The following is a 23,710-nucleotide window of genomic DNA, read 5'->3' as shown; positions in this document are numbered from 1 at the left end:
CTTGTTGGTGTCGCTGTTTTACTTGGCGACCAGCTAGCTGGTTACCATCTACTTGCAAGTGCCTCCGCATGATGGCGCAAATACCGCTGCGCAGTCTTACCTTGTCCGCAAGCATATTGTTTTCGTAATACCGTATCCACCGACAGATGTACCGCAGCAGCAACATTGGTAGCGATATTGTTTGTGACGCATCGTGTAAAGACGATGAACTACATAGTCGGCGCTCACAATTACTTGAGGACATAAAACTGCAGTGATTTTTACTATTTTACTTATCTGCTGGCGTAAAGCGTTCGTTAGCAACATATTCACTAACGTGCAATCTTTTGCCATTTGTTCTCCGATAGAACCTGAGCCGCCAGGAAACGTCTCAGACGTATTCTAGCGACAAAAAACGCCGCAGGTTATCACTGCTATTCACACTAATGCCACTTCTAGCTCTGCTTACGTGCGGATTTGTAACAATAAGAATACTTTAAGGCGACCTAAAAAAAGGAAAACGAATATATTTAAGTCAAATAGCAAGGTGGTTTCGTAATAAGCAATCAGAATGAATAAGTATACAGGGTGTTTCACGTAAGTAGAACCGAATATTAACCGAAATGAAACCAAAGGTATTTGGTTTGCCGTCACGTGGCACTCGTTATGGTACGTTTTGTACTAAGCTTAACTGGTTAAATAAATAAGGTCAAGTATGCGACATTGCGACATTTTTAATATTCACTTTTGAGCCAACGGCGCTTCGACACATCGTAGAGCGAATTTAAAAACGGCCGACCCAATTTTTTTTTGGCAGTGTACTTGCTGCATGGTGAATGTTTTCGGGCTTTTAGAGAAAGCCCGCGAAATATGAAACAAAACCACGTTCGCAGACAGTTAAAAAATAAGAATAAAGGAGAGAACGTATATTAGCAGCATGTTACAAAAGACATATTACAATATACAGATAAGCGAGAAACTATGCAGAGGACTAGGTAATGTATGGGATGCCAACGGAAGACAGCAAAGAAAGCACTTGTGCTAACAATGAAATTATCATTAAAAGAACTTCTCGAATAATTTAGCAGGAAGAACAAAGACACAGTACGTCAAAATATTTCCTGTTACGTAAATGCTTGTTCTATTGCATCTAACGTCAGCACCGATAGTGGGACGGTTGTTAGAATCTCCTTTGCATGTAAGTGAATCTCATGGTACTATGTAAGTAGAGCTTGCATCCACAAGATCTTTCAAATCGCTGATGTGGAAGGCGCGAGACGCAAAGCAGCCCCATTCTTGCATTCTTGGAAGATTGCAACGAAGCATCACGCAAGACAAACTTCGATAGCGATAGTATAGTGGCATCAGAATTTGTGCGAAAGACGCCGCACGCATTGGAGTACGCAACAGAGGGCAGGGTCTATGAACAAGCGTCATGATCTCAACACAACTAAAGAGAAAGAAACCATCTAGAAAAAAAAGGTAGGCTGAGCGTAGACGTTCGCACGCTTGTTTTTGTCACCATGGCTCGAGCGCCAGCACCTGACTCTGCTCCATCAATAGGGACGCTTAAACATCATCGCCTGTGCTCGCTGGAGCGCTCTGGCGGAAATATACAAGAATGTTACTGTCGTTAGTTTTATTCAGGTGGCTTAGTGGCAGCAATATAAGCTTCAGAACCGGAATTCCGGTCGACGTTTATTGTTTCGCACGGCGGTGTTTCTATAGCAGCATCTTGTATCTTAAAATACACGATACATTATTGAATGTATCGGAAATACAGATACAGATACTCGTTTTGCAAGACGTATCGCGATACAGATACAAGATACCCAAAGAGTATCTAAGATAGTATCGAAGATACATGTATCTTCGATACTGCCCAGCACTGGATGCATGATATATAAAAGACGGCGTGTCCCAGCGATGATCATTTTATCGATGGCCGACGCCCTGTTAGCCGCTATCAGTGTACAGTGTGTATTGCTGTAGTTTGACTTTCTGTTTCCCGGCCACAAGTCCGGCCAAATAAAGTTTCATCTGCGACATGCTGACTGCAGCCTTCGTCGAGGTCACGACCCTGTGACATACACCACAGTGCTGGGCAGTATGGGAGATATATGTATCTTAGATACTATCTTAGATACTCTTTGGGTGTCTTGTATCGGTATCGCGATATGTGTCGCAAAATGTGTATAAATATCTGTTTTTTTCGATACATTGAAGAATGTATCGTGTATCTTAAGATATAAGATACTGCGATCTTACCACCACCGTGCAAAACAATAAACGTTGGCTGAACGCTTCTCAAGCTGATACTGCTGCCACGAAGTCACCAGAATAAAGCTAAAGATAGTGACATTATTTTATCTTTCCACCAGTTTTCCAGCGAGGATAGGCGATGACCTCTGAACATCCCTATCGGTGGATCAGAGTCACCTGATGGAGTTCGCGTCGTCTCGACAGACAAGCGCGCCAACGTCTACTCCCCGCTAACTTTTTGTGTGCACGTTTTTTCTTTCTTTTTGATTGTGGCAGTGCCAAGAAACTTCGCACATAGCCACTGTCCTGTGCCGCGCAGTAGAGTGCGTACGGCGTCTTTAGGAATATTATGATGCGACTGTAGTGTAGTTATCGACGTTTATCTTATCGACACATCGCCGATTTGAAGGATCTCGTGGATGTACGTTTGACTTACGCGTATATGCAACGAGATTGACTTATATGCAAATAAGATTCTAACAGCTATATCACTACCGGTACGATGCTGGATCTAACAGAACAAAGATTCACCTAAAAGATGCTATCATGGCGTACGCCTCACTTTCTCTTATTCAAAGAGATTTTAAAATCATAATTTGATTGTTAGCACAAGTTGTTTCTTAGCTGTTCTTTCCCATCCCATACATTCCCTAAGTCTATATATATTTTTTTCGGTCTGCTTACTGCAATATGTCTTTAACATGCTGCCAAGGGAACCACTCTGCTTTATTCTTACTTTTCACTTTCTGCGTATTTCTTGCTACTGTTTACATACTTGTATTCCACCTGAATGTACTGTTATGCGAAGCGATGTTGAGAACAAATATATAATAATTCAGGTGCGCATCGAGTATACACTAACAAAATTTCTCTTTACTACTATAAGTAAAATCGCGAAATTGAGCTTGCGGCAATGGCGGCAAGGTATGTGCTTAATATACCCGTGTATGACAAACAGTTTAGAGCAACGGAATCTAAGGCGATGCTAAAATTGGAATCTCTCCAATATCGAAGCGCATCATTTTGTCTGAAGCTATTACACAGCATACATTATTTTCATACTCGAATTCCCCGTAACGTATACATTCACCGGCCTCACTACACATCAGCACGCAAAGATCATGAACGCACGATAAGAGAATATAAATGCAACTTAGAATAACAAAGAGCTGAGCTAGTTGGTACGTATTCATTCTAAAAGTAGGAAAGTAGGAAGTAGATACGGCGTTAATGTTGTTTTCACGGCTGCCAATAAGCTAGGTAAGATTTGTGCCGCTGTGCAGAGGAAGAATGAGCGAGTAAAAGACAAGAAGCGGACCGATAATTGTTTCGTAAAACACACCAACAGATTCACTGATTGCCGTACGAGTGTGGTGTATAAGGTCCCTTTCAGCTGCGGCCGCTTCTACGTAGGACAGACGGGCCGATATATTAACCAGAGATTGTTGGAACATAAGAGATCGCTAACAGGAGGCTCACCTTCTAATCTATCTTTACATTGTCGAGATTGTAAGTGCACGCGAAAATTCGATGAATGCACAGTGTTGTACCGGCATAGAAATGAAGAAACGCGCCTGATGATTGAAGCATGGCATATCGAGAATAGTGGTAGCGCATGCGTGAGCCAACCGTCGATTAACTTGCATAAAGATGAAATCAAATGCCTTAACAGTTATCTTCCACGTAGACCGCCTCGCGTGCCGGATTGATAGGTTCGCCGATTGCATAGGCATGCGCAGATAAGTTTTCGTGCCTTCTTCCTTTTCAGCCGTTGTGCGTCTCTTCAGTTGTTAGTCGGCGTTTGTGGTGTCCTGATCTCTTTCTTGTGTCCGTGTTTGCACGCCCTGTCTCTTTTTAGTATAAATGCAATACATCGTCCTTCAGCAATTCTTTTTAACACGAAAGTGTTTTATGCCGGGGTCCACCACGGCTCCACTGACGCATTTCCGTCACGGATATGACGTTGTAAAATACAGACTAACATGTGGCAAAGAAAAAACTAGAAGAAAAAGTTCCGTCGCCTGGAGTCATACTCACGACCCCTCGATCCCCAGCACGCAGCGCGAAACGACTCCGCCACAGACGGCACGTTCTTCGTCATACTAGCGGCGTGCTATTACATACATCATTTGCCGGCGGCGGTACTCAGAGATCGGGGTACATCGGCGTGTTTTCGTTATCACTAGCGATATGGTGCGAAGGGCTCGAAGAGCGTAAAGTCACTGGAACGGGAAAAGTACCGCGACCGTCCTGCCCATTGCCATATTTGGTCCAGCGCGCCCGAAGATGCGGCGGTGTGGTGTTGACTTCACGCGGAGTAACGCATGTTTTACGCATTGTGTGCGCTTTTGCAGCCCCGAAAGAAGCATACCGTTGTTCTCTAACTGATTAGGAAAGAAATAGCGGCAGTTTTCACTTGCCTACACGCGCACGCACGCGTACTAACGCGATAAAGAAATGCGAACTGGGTGGCATTTACGCGCTCGGTTGTGGGCATTTATTGAATGCGAATCATTTCTTGGCGAACTTCTGCGACTTTGAACGTATCCATCCATCCATCCATCCGTCCATCCATCCGTCCATCCTTCCGTCCAGACAGACAGACAGACAGACTTTGTGCTCTCCTGGCCGTTTCATTTATGCGATGTACACCAATTTTGATATGGCATAACATGGCTGTATGACGAATATAATTTACAGGTGATAACATGAAATGATATGTATGCCATGTACGGCATGATTTACATGCCATGCTCATGGTGCACTCGCGGCCGCTTCGCTAGCTTTATACACACCAAAATTGGTATGGCGTGACAAGCGTGTATGACGAACATAAGTTACTGGTTATAACGTGAAAATCATGACAGGCATGCCATGTAAAATATGATTTGCATGACATGGTCTCGGGGCGCTAGCTGTCGTTTAAAGGGGTACGGACACTTTTTTTCGAAGGCGAGTTTACTCTGCCATACAAATCTCCTGTACGCAGAGACGGCTCTGAGCAAGTGTGAAGCTCAGAAAACGTTGACAAGATATTTTATTTCGATAATAAGGTCAATTTTTCTATGGCGCACCTACCGACATCGACACTAGCTTGACGTCAGGCTATAGTACTAATTCTGGTGACTTCACGCAGCAGCCTGGCTAGTTGTGATGACGTCAGGTACCAAAACTTTCACGATGGCCGCTTGTGCGTCACCAAAACATCCAAATGGCCGCTTGTGCGTCACCAACGGAGCCACGGTGCGGAGTGGCCGTGGAAACGTCACGATATATTGTGCGAGCATGTGGTGAAAAGCTCATGCCGTGTTGTGACGTCAGGGTGCAGTAGGAACCGAAACTAGCTTTTAAAAACATGCTGTAAACATACTGTAATTACTTTTTTTAGGGCGCACTCGCGCTTAGCACTACCTTTTCGAAGCTCCTGAGTGCTTGGCCTTTCATTTGACGCTAAAAAATGACAACTCAAAATTTTCGTGCCAGTACCCCTTTAATGAAATGCATATATACCAAGATTGACATGACCAGATATTTCTGTATGACGAACGTTAGTGACACGTGGTAACATGTAAATCAAGCCTTACATTACATTCGTGCCATTATTTTCATGTTACCACCTGGTGTCTATGTTCGCCGTACAGTCACGTCACGCAGTACCGATTTTGGTGCATATCAAGCCAGTGAACTAGCCGCGAGTGCACCATGAGTATAGTATACTAGATGAGCATCGCACGTAAAACATGCCTTACGTGACACGCGCGTGCCATTATTTTCCTGTTACCACCTGTTATTTATGTTCGTCACACAGTCACGTCACGCAATACCAATCTGTAGCAGTCAGATTTCATGGCGCGCTGATCGTTATATGTGAACCCAAAAGCGTCAATTCTACGCCAAACATAAGAGCTGCCCGGCAATGTTATTGTGCATGAACCTTCCGCGGCAACCACGCGAAACAGGCTGCACTAGTGCAGGGGAGACGCAAACATTCCCGCGAAACAACATTCGCAAATTCTCAATGTAACGCTTACCTCACAAAGGCGGGTATCAGTCGTGGGGAACAAATTTTTCCCGCCGTATTCTGTGCAGCCACACAGCCCGTCGCTTGGCATACTTTCTCCCGCTGGGAATAACAAAGAGGGCTTTGCCCGTTTCCCGCCGGTTGCTGCACCCAAAAGCGCAGCACCCAGGCATTCTCCGATGCCTCGACAGGCTCGCGATGAAGTGTCATAACGCTACGGAATGTTCCTGTCGTAATGTTCCTGCACGCTTCTCTGAGGCTATAAAAGCAATCGCCCTCCAAAGCGCCGTGCGCTGGCGGACGGGAGACCCTAGCGAGGCGAGGGAGCTGGCCCATTTCTGTGGCGAAGCCGCCGAAAGGGCGCGGCGGCGAAGAGAAAAGGAATGTGGTACTTTTCCCGTTACAGTGATTTTAGAAGAGCGCGCTTTAAAGGTCATCGCCCCACGCGTTGAGATGAGCGTGTGTCTCTACAGGGCGTGGTCACTCCTTCGCGCGCGCTTATCTTGTAGTCTTGCGCTCTTACCCCAAGTTTGCGTTGAAGCTACAGAGAGCACGAAGGTCACTTCGCTCACTGCAGCGGCCGCTTTTGCGAAAGAAGCGCGCTCCTCACAAACAAATAAGTAACAACTGTGACAGTTCGCGCTCATCCTGTGTATACTTGTGCATTCGTTTCGTGCGTCCTCCTTTGTATTTGACCAGCGCTTTGTGACAGTTGTTAGTTGGCGCTCATCCTCTGTATGTTCATTCCATGCGTCCTTTCTGCTTGAGCAGCGCGTTGCAAGTTTCAAGCTGCTTGCCGTTCTTCGCGTGACATTATAACTTGTTGCTATAGCATTCATTCCTTTGCCCTCGGGGCGAAACAATGTACAACAAACTCTCAACCACGTCTGTGAAGACACGTTTTACTTTCGAATTATACCGATTCCTATGACAGAGGGATCAGCCATGTTTTTTTCCGAGAACTATCAGCCTGTGGAATCGACTTCCTTCCACAATAGTAGGAATTTCGTTTGATGGCACATTCTTTCCTGCAATAAAAATGATTGAATCTTTTGACCACTAAGCCTTAAAAAAATCATGCGTATGCCTGGTAATCACCATGATCTGTACTGTATCCCATTTGTAAGCTGTGCTGTTTTCTTTTAGTGCTTCCTTTGCATCTTGTGCTGTACTATATATTTACCACTGCCGCGCTTTGTTGTAATTGCTGTTCGCATTGCCATTAACTATTATCATTGTGCTTTCTGTTTCTTTAGCTCGTTTTCCCGATATACATGACATTAGTGACGTAGCTGTGTTGGACGCAGCTGTGTATGTTTGTCGGCGTAGAGTAATTTACATTTTCACTTGCACCTGCTCCTTTCACGTGTGTTCTTTTTCTGTACAATCGCCCCCCCCCCCTCCCCTGTAATGCCTGTATGGGCGCTGTGGGTAGTAAATAAATAATTAAATGAATAAATAAATAAATAAACCAATAAATAAATATATAAATAAATAAATAAATAAATAAATAAATAAATAAAAACGTAAACTCTTAGGCGCTATATTAAATATGTTAGCAAAGGTATTCGAGAAACATTGTTATACCAAATGCTCCGTTTTCCTCTTCAGCGTTCCAACGAGCCGTTTTACGCTATTTTCCATAGGCACTGAATTTCCCAACGCTATTAGGGTTTACCCGCCGCGGTGGTCTCGTGGTTATGGTGCGTGACTGCTGACCCGATGGTCGCGGTGGCCGCATTGCGATGGAGGGAAAATGCTAGCTAGAGGCCTGTGTGCTTATATTTAGATTTCAGAACCCCAAATGGTCGAAATTTGCGGAGGCCTCCATTACTGCGTCTTTCATAACCATATCGTCGTTTCGGGACGTCAAATCTAACAATTATTATTAGCTATTCGGGGTTCCGCTTCTATCGTGTTTCCATACTTATTCACTCTGCTCGTCGTACGGGGAAACAGCGCGAGGACCAGGACAAAAAAAAGAAGGCACACATATGACCACACGTAGCGCTGACTGGCAAGTGAAGTTTATTGCTCTGCTTGATACGGAACCGCTTTTCTTTTTCACTAAGATATATTTGTTTTCCTTGTTTAGGCTTTTCTGAACTCTTTTAATCTTACTAATCACCAGGCATTGGGAGCAATACGTGGCAGTAGTGTGAATAGCGGCGGTGTCCTGTGGCGCTTTCTACGACTGTGCAATGCGTCTGAAATGCTTGTGGGCTACACTTGTTCTTGGTGACGCGCACCCGTCCCGTGGTGCGTCATTGCGAAAACCGTAATATGTTTACGGCCAAGGAACGCTCGTACACTCTAAGAGAAAAGGTGTCCTCTGACTCTTATTTTATACATGAGGGAGTCGCATGTGGAGCACTGTCTTTAGAGAGGCACGTTGGCTTTCTTTAGGTGAGTCGTGGGATGTGTAACTCTCTTTAGAGAGTCACAATGACTCTCTAAGGAGAGTGCTACACATGTGAGTCTCACATGTATAAACGAAGAGTCAAAAGACACCTTTTCAGAAGAGTGGTAAGTTGGGCGAGTTGGTAATGATCCATTATGTATCTGCGCAAAAAACGGACGGTGACACAAGAGGAGAGGAAGGCACAAACAGGCGCAGTCTGCGCCTCTTTGTGCCTTCCTCTCCTCTTGTGTCACCATCCGTTTTTTGCGCAGATACATAATGGACACCTTTTCTTCTTAGAGTGTACAACTCCACAGCGGTACTTGCACCATCGTGCGGAGGCTTCTTATTGAAGTTCATGTGATTAGATGGCAACCGCTAGCTCGGCCGCGGCGGCTCCATTTTCGATGGTGGCGAAAATGTTTGAGGCCCGTGTACTTAGATTTAGGTGCACGTTAAGGAACCCCAGGTGGTCGAAATTTCCGGAGCCCTCCACTACGGCGTCTCTCATAATCATATCTTTGTTTTGAGACGTTAAACCCCAGATATTATTATTACAACCGCTAGCTGGTCGGAAAGCAGCGCAGCGACTCCCATCAATTACAAGAGCGACGAGCAAAAAAATTGGCGAAGCTTGCATTAAGCCGCGCAAGGCTCGAAACAGCGAAACTGGACGATGCTGAAGACTAATATGGTTGCATCTAGTTTTTTTCTAGGCCTTAACTAGGTGATGCAGGTTGTTCCTAGGTTGCTTCTAGGTCATTGCTAGGCTTTATCAAGGTGATGCTAAGTTGTTTCTACGTTTATTCTCAGCATTTCAAGTTAAACCACAGACAGTCACAGAAACTGCAGAGACAACCTCGCGCTAAAACCAAGCGTTGCACCTCTCATAAAACTACGGGCACGTCGTCGTCGCTTCGGGGTCTTCTCGCAGCCGCGGTTGCCTTTCCCCGTTCCCTAGTATTGTCTCGTCGTACGTACTCGGGCTCTTCGGCTCGCCGCGGTCGCTTTGCAGCCATTTGTAGGGTTAACTGTTGCCTTCTTCATTTTTAGTGGACCAGTGGTGAGTAGTGAGATTTACCCAATTTCTGTGGCACATACCCGTTTATGATGATGATAGCTTTTTGGTTCGCCGGACAAGGAGCGATTTGCTAAACGGCTTCGCTCTTAAAACCGCCATCGCGGAAATGTACAAAGGGCTGTCATGTTAAGCAGCTAAAGCAACGCCCATAAGAGGTCTCGGAATGAGATTAATATACCTTGAGCAAGAAGTACAAAACTTTCGAGATACTAACAGACATTTTTTTCAAATGAAACAAAATTGTCGCAGTTAATAAATTTTCAAGCGAACATTTTTGTGCATGGGTGTTTGGTGCTCACTATATAGATATATAATTCAAATTTGGGAATGTATCGAAATATCTTAAGATACAATTGGAATGTATCATATCGGATACAATCAGTGTTGTGGTATCTTGTATCTCGATCTCAAATACTTCTTGCCCGAGTATCTTGTATCGTATTGCGATACAATTTCAAAGTATCTTTGCCCAGCGCTGATACCCCATAAAGTGGATGGGAGGATAACCGCCGCCGTAGCTTAGTGGCGCGTTATTCGCAGGTCGCAGGTTCGGTCTCTGCCGGCGGCAAGTTATCATTTTGTCCGCTTCACTTCCTTCACATTTACATCATAATTACTACAAATTACATTCGTATACTTTCTTTGGCTTTTTTGTCTGTTAGTTCTAATTAATGTTGTCTCTTGCAAAGAAAAACGAGGCCTGAAAATTCCCCTTTCGTTCATTCATATCGAGGGTATCGTTCTGGCAGACTGGTGGCCTAGGGTACTACGCGACAGATTATAGGTCAGCTGCCAGCTCGTAAAAAAAAAGAGCTTCATACATCGCCTTGTTTGTCTTTGAGCCAAATGAAATCATTCATGCCATGGCATCTAGTCCACCATATATCGCATGTTTGCCATGCACGCATGCATGCACAATCTAGTATACACCACGCCAATGAAACGCATATTCTGGTATATACAACGCATTAACTGTTGTTTATGTTCATCACGCACTCGTGTCGTGCCATACCAATTTTGGTTTATATCCAGTTAACAAAACGGCCGGAAGCACACCATGACAGTGGCATGTACATCATATCGTGCATGACATGCATAACATGATTCGCATGTTAAGACCTCTCATTTATGTTCGTCACACAGTCACATCGCGCAATACCAATTTTGGTGTATACCAAACGAGCGAAATGGCCGCGAGTGCGCCACGAGTATAGCATGTAAATCATGCCATACATGACATGCATGTCATGATTTTCATGTTAACACCTTCCATTTACGTTCGTCATACAGTCGCTTCGCGCAATACCAATTTTGGTGTATAATATCAATCTAGCGAAACGGCCGCGAATGCACCATGAGCGCGCCATGTAAATCATGACATACATGGCATCATGTCACGGTTTTCATGTTACCACCTGTTATTCATGTTCGTCATACAGTCGCGTCGCGCAATGCCAATTTTGGTATTTAGGAGGTTGATATGGCTCCAGCCAAGTTTAAGAGAGCCCGACGTTTCGGGACCGATTCGGTCCCTTCCTCAGGGGTTGACTGGTTTGGTCATGGAAGCGAGACGGGACGCTTCCGTTTCTCGATGTGGCAGTCGGGCGGCAGGGCGAGCGCATGACCTTCTCGGTATACAGAAAGCCAACGCACACCGGCAGGTATTTGCATTTCACGTCCTGTCATCCGACTGCCCACAAAGCTTCGGTAGTTTCGGCGCTCCTTTCACGTGCAAGAACAATCTGCACGTCGGAGGGGGAGAGAAAGAGAGAAGAGGAGAGGGTCGTCGCCGAGCTGCTAAAGAACGGATACAGCAAAGCTTTCATTCGCCGAGTGTCGCGCCGTGTGCCGAAAGGCACGCTACGCGACCCCCCTCCCCCCTCCCCGGCCACCCCACCGGCCACAACGGAATCCAAGAAGCCAGCCCAGCGCATTGTCATACCATAAGTGCAGGGGCATCAGTGAAGAGCTCGCCAGGATTCTTAGAAAAGAGGGGGTCACGGTGATACACAAGCCAGCGTCGACGCTCACCCGCCTGCTACCGCGGCCGAAGAATCGACCCCCGAGGGAACAACACCAGGGCGTAGTTTACAGGGTGCCGTGTTCACAATGCCCAGCTAGCTACATAGGCGAGAGCAAGTGCTTCCGAGAAAGAATGCGCCAAGATAAGAACGACGTCAGGAAGATGGAAATGCAACGCAGCGCTCTTGCAGAGCACTGTGAAAAGCACGACCATAAGATTGACTTCGACGGCGCTTCTGTTCTGGAAACAGAAAAGAATCTGCGAAGGAGGCTCTTGCTCGAGTCGTGGCACATTCAAAACACGCCGGCAAATGTGAACCGGTCCCAGGGAACAATGCCCTCGGTTTACGTTCACGGCCTCCAAAAACGTGAGGGAAAGGGAAATCCGGAGCCGCGGTGGAACAAGTCGGGGAGAAACTTCCATGACCAAACCAGACAACCCCTGAGGAAGGGACCGAATCGGTCCTGAAACGTCGGGCTCTCTTAAACTTGGCTGGAGCCATATCAACCTCCTAAATATTCCACCCAGCCATACAGATTTCTGTCGAAATGTTTACATTCAATTTTGGTATATATCAAGCTAGGAAAACGGCCGCAAATGCACCATGAGCGTGGCATGTAAATCATAACATACATGTCATGGATGTCATGGTTTTCATGCTACCACCTGCTATGTTCTTCGTACAGTCACATAGCACAATACCAATTTTGGTGGATATCAAGCAAGCGAAACGGCCACGAGTCCGCCATGAACATGACATGTAAGTCTTGTCGTTTATGTCATGCATGTCATGATTTTCATGTTACCACATCTCATTTACGTTCGTCATACAGTCGCTGCGCGCAATACCAATTTTGGTGTCCATCAAGCTAGCGAAGCGGCCGCGAATGCATCATGAGCGTGGCATGTAAATCATGACATACATGACATGCATGTCATGGTTTTCATCTTACCAACTGTTATTCATGTTCTTCATACAGTCACTTCGCGCAATACCAATTTTGGTCTATATCAATCTACTGAAACGGCCGCTAGCGCACCATGAGCGTGGCATGTAAATCATGTTGTACATGACTTGCATGTCATGATTTTCATGTTGCCACCTCTCACTTACGTTCGTCATACGGTCGTGTCGCGCAATACCAATTTTGGTGTCCATCAAGCTAGCGAAGCGGCCGCGAATGCTCATGAGCGTGGCATGTAAATCATGACATACATGACATGCATGTCATGGTTTTCATGCTACCACCTGTTATTCATGTTCTTCATACAGTCACAGAGCACAATACCAATTTTGGTGTATATCAATCTAGCGAAACGACCGCGAGTGCGCCATGAGCGTGGCATGTAAATCATGTCATACATGACATGCATGTCATGATTTTCATGTTACCACGTATTAGTTATGTTCGTCATACAATAATGTCTCGTCATACCAGTTTTCGTATATATCCCTTCATTTGAACGGCCGCGAGCGCCCAGAGACCATGTCATGTAAATCATGCTGCACATGACATGCGCGTCATGATTTGCATGTTAGGACCTGTCGTTATGTTCGTCGTGAATTCTTGTCACGCCGTACCAATTTTGGTGTATATGAAACGGCCGCAAGAGCCTAAGGTCGTGGAATGTATATCATGCTGTTCATGACATGCGTGTCATGATTTTCATGATACGACCTGCCATTTATGTTCGTAATAAGGCCATGTTATGACACACCAATTTTGGTATACATCCGATTAACAAAACGGCCAGGAGAGCACAAAGTCGTAGGCGGCTAGATAGACAGATAGATACGCTCAAAGTCGCAGAAGTTCGCTAAGAAATGCTTCGCATTTAAAAAGTCACAGTTTCGCCTCAAGGGCGAAGCAATGACACAGGAAGAACGGCATTGGAATGTCACCGGAAGAACGTCAAGCAGCAAGAAACTTGTTGCTAAACCACAAATTACGCAGGAAAATAAAACATACAAGGCGAGTGCAAACTAACAACTGTCACAGCTCGACACTTGCAGCGCGCTGCTCAAACACCAAGAAGGAGGCACGAAAAGAACGCTCAGTTGTGCATACGACGAGCGCGAGCTGTCACAGTTGTTACTTCAACAAACCCCTACTTTGGATCTTCTAGCTAGCAGATCACTCCTTTCGCAAATGCGGCCGTTGCAGTGAGCAAAGTGACCTTCGTGTGATCTATAGCTTCAACGGAAATTTTGCGATGAAAGCACGAGACGTACAAAACACTCCCTCAAGAGATAATTGCGCGAGCACGGTCGACCACGCCCTGTATGTCAAAATACAAGTCGAAGGCGCACATCCCAACCCCGGCGAAACACTAGACAGTTTTAGAATTCGGGACCCAAGAAACTCGCGAGTCGTCAGGACGCATGCGCAGAACGCAAGCCACTCTCGGACTCTTGCACTCGCGTTGTCCTAAGACCCTTCAGCGCCTTCCTTTGGACGGCAAACGAAACCGCAGAGCGCGTGACCTCAAGAGAAGAAAATAAAGAGGGCGCTTGGCAGTGGTACTTGAAGCCACGGTTCGCGTTCCCTGCGGGCGTCGATTCTGGTCACTAAGCTAAAGCTTTATCTGAGGCTACAATTACAGCGCAAACGCACTTATTTGTCCTTCTTACTTCTTTACTTCTTTGTCCCTGCGCCCATCTGAATTAATTTCATGTCTTGGCGTATCTAATACACTATCATCCTTGTTACCCGTTTTGGTTTAGAGCTATTTTTGTGTGCGCATGAGCGGTAAATTTGCCTTGGGCTTGTATATGCATTGGCGTATGAAAGAAAAAACCACTTGTTAGTCAGCGCTTGTGTCGCACGTTTCTTTTCTTCGTGGGTGTCTTGTGCGTTTGCGCTCTAATTTTAGCCTCGGGATTCCGGTCGCAGTGTAACATATATACTGTGATTCTGGTTCAACCGTCTCGTTTCTTCCCTCCTGTGGCATAAGTCTACAAGAGCCAAAGTGTTCCCACCAGCTCGCACTACCACAAGCCACGGGACGCTCTTTTTTTCCTGGCCGACCGGCCACGAGTGGCGTGGCGCTACAACCCCAAAATGAAAAACTTGCGTGGGTCTTCAGCGATACGACGCAAACGCAGCGCGGGCAACGATGCAGCATGGCCCGCGTCTCGCTTAACTTTAATTTCGCCTTGTGTGGCGTCCCGTGCGTTTCACCCAACGCCGCGTGCGTTTGAATTCTGCCGTTAGTATGCTGGAGAACGAATGAGAGATGGCGTAATTGTCTAAGGCAGCGAGCTGCGAAGCGACGGGTCGCAGGTTCGAAACCGCGTTCGAGCGCTTCGGAATTTTCTCTTCTGAATTATTTTTATTTGTGGCTCTTATTTATATATACATACATATACATATGCGGGACATGCCGGCGACGGCAAAAAGTCACCGTTTCGCCGCACGGGCGAAGCAATGAATGCGACAGCAAGAAATTGGAATGTCACACGAAGAACGACAAGTAGCTCTATATTTGCAGCGCGCCGCTGAAGCACAAAGGAAGCCCGAAATGAACGCACAGGACAAGCCTGAACTCTCACAGTTGTTACGTCTTTGTGCTTGAGCAACGCGCTGCCAGTGTCGACAATGTTTGTTTACTCAAAATTATGGCACATACCCACTCTTGGCGATTGGCCACGACTGCATGTCGAATATGGAGAATGAGACGCTCTTAGATATTTCTTTTCCTTTTAAAGTGCAGTGCATGTAGTGAGCCCTCTGCGTCTCCTGAAACACGGGGACGTCTGGCGCAAGGTATGCCCGGTGTTCTTTCTCTTTTGAGGACGATAGTCTTTCTTGGGATACTTCAACGGAGAAATTTTGGTCTGTCTTTCTGTTTGTCGGCACGTCACTCGATTCAGCCACTCGGCCAAAGTTGAACCTCTTGCCCAAGGGCCAGCCATCTTGAACGGCTGACTAGGTTCATACTTGTGTACATTGTTGATGATCAAAAAGCAAACATTACGCATATCTGAGGCGCAACATCACTAGGTAAGTATTAGGTGGTGTGTTCCTTTAATAGAAAATGCATACCTACGTAATTCTAAAGACCTTAGTTTCTTAAGCTGCGCTGAAAACGCGACTGTGCTGAAACTTGCCTTCCTCCGTGCCCTCTGCACGAGCTCATTGTTGTGTTTCGGTTCTGCATTGCACTGTACGAATGCCATGGGGCGCCGCTCTGGCATTCCTGTTTTACCCTAAGGAGTTTGGTTTTACCCAGGCGACGTGTAAATAAAAGAGTGTGTGGAGAGTACTCCTTGAGTGCAGACGTTTCTTCTGCTTCAGCTCTTCGCGCCAAACCGCGTGTTCGGGCTGGCTGGCGTCCCCGCCGGTCGCGTTGGTCACCGCCGGTCTTCAGCTGCTGCTGCGCCGGGACTACCATCCCGCAACACAGCACTCATGTTTCCGGACGTGTTGCCAGATGGCGTCCATATCTCACGCAGCGCCTCTTCTATCGTCTTTAGACGACATTTGCAGCGAAGCACGCAGATACACGGCCAATTTTTTGTTCCACATCACGAGTGGGTACAGAAAGTCGTGCGAGTCTCAAGCACATTTTTCAAATTGAAGGAAAAGGTAGGAGCGTTGCGTGATAGAAGATACGCTCAAGCTGCTCCGAGATCTGCGTACCACCAGCGGTAGATGGTGGACATAAATAGCTTGCCGTTATTTCGCTGTCGCATACATGGCGTGTGGTTGAGTATGACGCAGCGCTGAGGAGCGAGGGGTCGTTGGTTCGAATTCCGCGTCGGGAACTTCAGAATTTTTTTTGTTCTGCTTATTTTTCTTCGTGCCTTTTATATATATATATATATATATATATATATATATATATATATATATATATATATATATATATATATATATACATACATATACATATCCGGGACATGCCGGCGACGGCAGAAATCCGCCGAGAGCGTCCATATAATTGCTATCCCAATTAAAGATCACGTGCTTCGTGGCGCCAGCAGACACTCACCGTCATGGCCCATAGCGGCGCCGACTAACACTCCTTGGTTTAAATGCACGTATATACCCCATAAAGTAGACGGCAGGATGACCGTCACCGTAGCTTAGTGGTAGAGGATAGGACGCGTTATTCGAAAGTCGCAGGTTGCGTCCCTGGCGGCGGCAACTTATCTTTTCGTCCACCTTACTTTCTTCACCTTTACATCATAATTACTACAAATAACATCCCCTATACTTTTCTTGGCTTTCTTGTCTGTTAGTTCAAATTAAGATTTCTCTAGGAAAGAAAAACGAACCCTTCAAGGGGCACTGACACCTTTTTAAAGACGATAGTCTTTCTTGGGATACTTAAACGGAGAAATTTTGGTCTGTCTGTCTTTCTGTTTGTTGGCACGTCACTCGATTCAGCCACTTGGCCAAAGTTGAACCACTTGCCCAAGGGCCAGCCATCCTGAACTGGTACGGCTGTTCATACTTGTGAACGTTGTCGATCAAAATGTAAATATCACGCATATCTGAGGCGCAACATCACTAGGTAAGTATTAGGTGGTGTGTTCCTTTAATAGAAAATGCATACATACGTAATTCCAAAGACCCTACTTTCTTAAGCTGCGCTGAAAATGCGACTGCGCTGAAACTTGCCTTGCTCCGTGCCCTCCGCACGAGCTCATTGTTGTGTTTCGGTTTCGGTTCTGTATTGCACTGTACGAATGCCATGGGGCGCCGCTCTGGCATTCCTGTTTTACGCAGGCGACGTGTAAACAAAAGAGTGTGTGGAGAGTACTCGTTGAGTGCGGACGTTTCTTCTGCTTCAGCGCATCGCGCCAAACCACGTGTTCGGGCTGGTTGGCGTCCCCACCGGTCGCGTTGGTCACCGCACGTCTTCGCCTGCAGCTGCGCCGGGACTACCAGCCCGCAACACAGCACTCATGTTTCCCGACGTATTGCCAGGTGGCGTCCATATCTTACGCAGCGCCTCTTCTATCGTCTTTAGACGACATTTGCAGCGAAGCACGCAGATAGGCGGCCAATTTTTTCGAAGGCGAGTTTACTCTACCATACAAATCTCCTGTATGCAGAGACGGCTCTGAGCAAGTGTGAAGCTCAGCTAATGCTGATATCTTATTTTTATATTAAAGTCAATTTTTCCATGGCGCACCTACCGACAACGACACTAGCTTGATGTCAGAGTACAGTACCATTTCTGGTGGCTTCACGCAGCAGTCTGGCGTTGTGATGGCGTTAGGTACCAAAACTTCCAAGATGGGCGCTTGTGCTTCACCAAAACATTCAAAATGGCCGCTTGTGCGTCACCAACGGAGCCACGGTGCCGAGAGGCCGTGGAAACGTCATCATATCTTGTGCGAGCACGTGACGAGAAGCCCATACCGTGTTGTGACGTCAGGGTACAGTATAGGAACCGAAACTAGCTTTCAAAAACACACTGTAATTACTTTTTCAGAGTGCTCTCGCGCTTAGCACTACATTTTCTAGGCTCTTGAGGGCTTGACCTCTCATTTGACGCAAAAAAACGACAATTGAAAATTTTCGTGTCAGCATCCCTTTAATATTCCCGTTCTTTCGTTCATCAGATCTTAACCGTTATTATGTAGAAAATTGAAGTTTGTGGCGTCTTTTTTTTTCAGGAAGAGCGAAATGCAGAGACTGAAAGTGGGATAAACTTGACGGGAGCGCAAAGCGCGCCTAAGTATCTTTAACTTCTAAAACAGATGAAATCAAAATGGGGCAGTTCCAGATTGTAAAGTGGACTCAAATAAACAGTTTCTAATCAAAACTGCGCCAAATCCTGCATCTGTTTCTATAAAACTGAGCCACGTTCATTGAAGCAGCGCTGCGACAACAATGCGTGACCAAAATAACCAACATGGTCTCATCCGATCTGTTTCATTTGTGTCCTCGTTGCTTCGCTATCGTGTTTACGTTCCACAATTAGTTTTTCTAGGGCGAGTTGGCACTTAATGAGGGACATGATGTTGCAGGGCAAAACTCGAGCATAAAGTGTAACATGCCGACTTTCCTACTTTTTGCCTCTTAGTGCTTCTTCTCGAGCTTAGCGCCACAGAATCATGTCCTTCTTTCGTACCAAGACGGTATATTTGAAATAAAAGACATATGAAATGAATATATCGGGCACCAATCTATTCCTTGAAGAAGAAGAAGTGATCCGAAACGGCACGCCATAAAACGCGCTCAGAGGAAGAACAACAAGAGCTGGAGCACTTTTCGAGGCCTTCGATAGATGTGGGTATGAGCCAGTCTCCTTTAGGCGACAAAACAAAATCAAGATGCCAAGAACAAGAAAACGCTGCTGACAGCCCAGAGTAAAGTGCGCCTTTTGCCAGAAAGGACCACTCGCTCTTCAAGTCTAGTCATCGTCATTACGCCCATGCGACGAAGGACGGCACCGATGGAAGCACGAAGATGTTGATTTTGTCGTAAAATATTGCTATACTGTACATTAGAATTGTTTTAGACTTCTTTTACGAGCTAATTCAAGCCCAAATTAAATGTTCCAATCTATAAGAGCCAAATAGAAATTTTATTCCTGAATGCCGACGATAATGGGCTATATAGGTAATAGCCGCAATATAGATTTAAGGTATATAGGGGACAGGAACACGCTGGCAAAACCATTGTTGGAGCAGGCTCGACCAAATTGTCACTAGCAAAAAAAATGCATTTTTCTCAGTAACAATGAAAGTGCACCTGGCTCTTTTTGAAGAAAAAAAACGCCACGTTTGTGCTACTTTGTCCGAGAATAAAAACTCTTGCTAACGAATATTTATTTCTGGGGGGGCCAAGCGGCTCTTACTTTTTGGATAATCCTCGTACATAATCACGTGTCAGTTGTGGGGTTCGCCCATCTTGCTGCCACGGAAATGATGTTCCGCTGGTATAAACTCCAAAATAAACGTTTAATAACATTAACTTAGAATACGGAAAACATGCTGCACGAAACAACTGGTCGTGGCCGCAAGCACTGGACTCTAGCCTTCGCCCCCGCAGGGCACACCCTTCCCGCGCGCACAGCGATCTGTTGCCGACGACGCGCGCACAGCGGTGTGCCGCCTCTGAAGCCTGCGAGTGGCCCACGCGCATCGCCACTGCGCGGCACGTGGCGCTAGGATAGCGGCCTGGCGAAGGGGGTGGTTGCCACATACCACCCACTCCCCCCTCCACCCCTGTGAAGAAAGGGTTTGTCGCAGGCGTTCCCATCAACGTTTGTACTCGCACCTGATGAAAGATTTTGTTGCACAGCTATGTAAGCATATTGTATCGTTATGTGTTTGTATAATCTTAGCGTTTCTTTAATTTGCTGTTTGTACTAATATATGTACCCACTCCTGCTATGTCTCGAAATCGAGACAGCAGTATTTATAAACAAACAAAGGGAATTGCGCTTCAGGTAGGACTCGGCGGCCGTGTCCTTCGATGGCAGTGCCGACGACACCTTCGCGTCAAAATCTTGTCATCGGGTGCAATGAGCCGGCAGTTGTTTTGCAATGCCTCCTGGTTTGCCTCGTACAGGTGCATCATAGCCAGCCTGAGAGCCATTCTGGCTACATTGCGAATGATGACGGCTGTCATTGCTGAACTGCCACGACGAGTTGCAGTCCTCCACCGTCGTAGGAGTCCCATTGTAACGAGCTGTATAGCGAGACAAAGATCTATACAAGACGCTCGTGTTTCTGTACGGAGAATCGCGATGACTTAATCGTCATCGGGCAGTAACGAGGCCGTTTATGCAGTCACACCAAAAAAATGTATTTACAAAAGACTAGAAAGGTCTAATAATAAATGAAGTAAGGAAAAATTAACAAATGCTTGGAATGCTGGAGTAAGAGTCACAAGGGCATAGTACAAAAACCAGAAAGAGTTCACCGGAGAGGAAAGCGGTGGTGAAGTCCCGGCGGCAAACTCAACGCTGGGAAGGGACGGCCGACGCTTGGGTAGCCCGGTAGGTCCGATGACAGCCGCGGCCAAGAACGCGGCTCACTGCGGAGGTCGTTGACCTGGAGCCCGCAAGGCGTTTGCCCTGCCCATCTCGAACGCTGGCCGGCGCTCGCTGCCGTAGATGCTGGACTTGCCTGGCGGAAACGTCCTGGCGACGTTTCACCCACGCCAGGTCCGAAGCGTAAGGACGACTGGTAGGGTCCCAGGTGGGAGCCTGCTGAGACCTCGAGTCCGCAACCCGACGAGTCACTGCTCCCACGCCCTGGTTCTTCGACCTCCAGCCACGTCTGCCTCACTTGTTCTCCTTCTGCTTCGAGCCAGCACGTTCCCCGATTTTCGTGCGTCGTCTTCTTCGATGGTCTCTGTGGCGCGCACTTCAAAGACGATTACGCCACTTCGCCTCATGCACGGTCACTTCACTTATCACACCCATCCAGACTACTAGGAACGCCGCGGTCGCTCTGACCTCGAGGTGACACTAGAGCGCCTCACCCGGTCGTACTTGCGGCTGTCCTGAATGGGTTTCCGGTACCGGATCTGTAGGCGCTCTTCCTGACGCTGCCGAGCCAACCGGGCTTCGATCTCACGCTTTCGGGTAGCCGCGTCAACGGGACGCGCTCCGCCCAAAATAGACGAGGAGCCTTTAGGTGCAAGCTCGGGAGCCTTGAAAATGGCAGCGGCCTCCTTGTTTGCTTCTACGGTCACCAAGCGAGGCTTGAGCAGCAGGCTCTTGCGTTCCCGCGGCGCAAAATCTTGATCCCTGTCGTCCCGGTGACTTGGCCCTCCGCTAACACATTCCGACTTGCTCCCGGAAAACAACACCTCCGAATATGACAGGGGTGGGTGCGTGCTTTCCTCGTCACCCCGCAGACCGTGATAGGGACTACGAAAACGTCCGCGGCGTCCTCGATCTCGTCATCCCCGGGGGCTTCGCCGCCGTCCCCGTAGGAGTCGGACTCGCCATGGATCATTTTCCTTTCGCCTCACTCTGCCTCCTTTTCTTCCGCTTCATCGAAAATCTCGAGCGCGAGCTCATCGCTTGCCTGCGGCGTTGTGCCCAGTTGCCCAAACGGCGGCACCAGCCATCGTTCACCCTCGACGGTCGGGATCGCCACGCTCCTCGCTGCCAGAAAGGCTGCGGACTCGGCGTGTCGCGGAGACGAGGTCCGGACGCTCCATAGTCTCCAGGAGTCGCTGCAAGGCCGCGTCCATCCTTCTTGACAGAGACGGCAATACCCGTTGGGCGCCATATGTGGGGTTCGGCCGTCTTGCTGCCACGGAAATGATGCTCCACTGGTTTAAACTTCAAAATGAACGTTTATTAACATAAACTTAGAATACGGAAAACACGCTGCACGATACAACTGGTCGCGGCCGCAAGTACTGGCCTCTAGCCTTCGCCTCGGCGGGGCACACCCTTCCAGCGCAGGGCGGTCCGTCGCCGAATCTCCGGGCAGCGCCACGGCTGCCGCTTTTGAAGCCTGCGAGTGGCCCACGCGAATCGCCACTGCGCAGCGTGGCGCTAGGACAGCGGCCTGGCGCTGGCGTGGCTCCCACACAGTAGAGGTCACGTCATGAGAAGAACAGATAACCGATGGTCAGAACGTGAGAATGAATTCGCAAAGCCTACGAACTACAGGTGGCATGCTGTGCGATTCAAGATGGCCCCGGATCAGGGTGTACCCATATGCTAGCATAGGGAAAGGTAGGACGTGCAGACCCACGTCATGTGCCGCTTTCATGGGATGAAGCTGGAATGAATTAGATATCAGACCAAAATACTTGCCCAAATCATGGAAAGTGCTAAATCCTCGCCACCACATTATTTACCGCGGTGTGAGACGTTATATTTCAGCTACGTTACCGTACATCAACGATGCATTTCAGCATCTTGTCCAATCTACAGAAAACGTGTGAACTCAACGGCGCTCCAAGTGTACTTACCGCGCCTGCCTGAGAGATTTGCCGTAGTAATAGGGCGCTAGCGAGTAATGCCATCATTGCTGCACTAGACCACATGTTTAGCATAACGATGGTTTCTAAATATGTTGTGTCATCATAAGTACTTGCATGATTAGGAACTCAGAGTGCACAGATGACTTCTCTCGAATATTGCAGGTCAGATCAGCACTTCAGCACATTAACCTCGAAACGAATTGACAAGCATGCACCATACAGCACTCCATGACATACACAATAAGCTGCGCTACAAGCATCGCATTAAACTGTGCTTCTATGCTAATCTCAACACCACTGTACGCCAAATAGACTTGAAATTAATTACAACCGACAGGCAATCAAGCCTAAGAAAGTATACGGGACGTTATTTGTAGCAACTCTGATATAAATGTGAGGAAAGTGAAGTGGACCAAAATACAAGTTCCCGCCGGCAGGGATCGAACCTGCTACCGTTGAATAACGCGTCCGATGCTCTACCTATTCAGCTACTACTGCAGTCGTCCTCCCGTAGTTTTTCGGATATATATGTGCATTTAAACCTGGGAGCGTTAGTCAGCGCTTTTTGTAGCCATGACGGCGAGTGTGCAACACTCTTCTTTTTCCTACTGGCGTCACGTAGCACGTGATCTTGTTACGAGCTGGCAACTGACTAATAATCCCTCACATACTATCTGACGGCTTGTAGTCTACTTCCTGACGGCATGAGGGACGCGGCTCCGTGTGTACAACGTTATTGACCCGCCACGGTGGTCGAGCGGCTACGGTGCTCGACCGCTGACCCGGAGGTCGCTGGATCGAATCCCGGCCGCCGCATTTCGATCGAGGCGAAATGCTAGGGATACAGCGTGAGATTCAACGAAGAGGTTCAGGCTATATTATTTCACTAACCCACGTGGCCACAGGAAAACCTCGCGGAGCTGAAATGTGTGGGCCATCACTGGCAGCGTTACTTGCCCAGGGTGCTTCCCCACGCACTTTCACAAAAACGTGGCATCTTCTCTCTCCTCCCTTTACCACCTAACGC

At 47.3% G+C, this 23,710-nt stretch overlaps 2 protein-coding genes across 3 annotated transcripts in view; both read right to left on the bottom strand.

The window, feature by feature from the left end:
* LOC119391015 (potassium channel subfamily K member 17) overlaps positions 1 to 23,710 on the bottom strand; it is a 522,775-nt gene that overhangs the window by 202,901 nt on the left and 296,164 nt on the right. The gene's annotated exons all lie outside the window — the stretch shown is intronic.
* On the bottom strand, positions 21,169 to 21,939 carry LOC119391962 (eukaryotic translation initiation factor 4B). Its single transcript, XM_037659604.2, has 2 exons — positions 21,828 to 21,939; positions 21,169 to 21,638 (listed from the first exon to the last, which is right to left on the bottom strand). Exons 1-2 carry the CDS (start codon positions 21,937 to 21,939, stop codon positions 21,169 to 21,171), a joined length of 582 nt encoding a protein of 193 aa, XP_037515532.1.

The sequence above is a fragment of the Rhipicephalus sanguineus genome, chromosome 4 (genome assembly GCF_013339695.2).
Source record: "Rhipicephalus sanguineus isolate Rsan-2018 chromosome 4, BIME_Rsan_1.4, whole genome shotgun sequence".
Classification (NCBI taxonomy): domain Eukaryota; kingdom Metazoa; phylum Arthropoda; class Arachnida; order Ixodida; family Ixodidae; genus Rhipicephalus; species Rhipicephalus sanguineus.
Note: the sequence above shows the minus strand (reverse complement) of the source record. Positions and strands in the feature narration are given on the sequence as shown.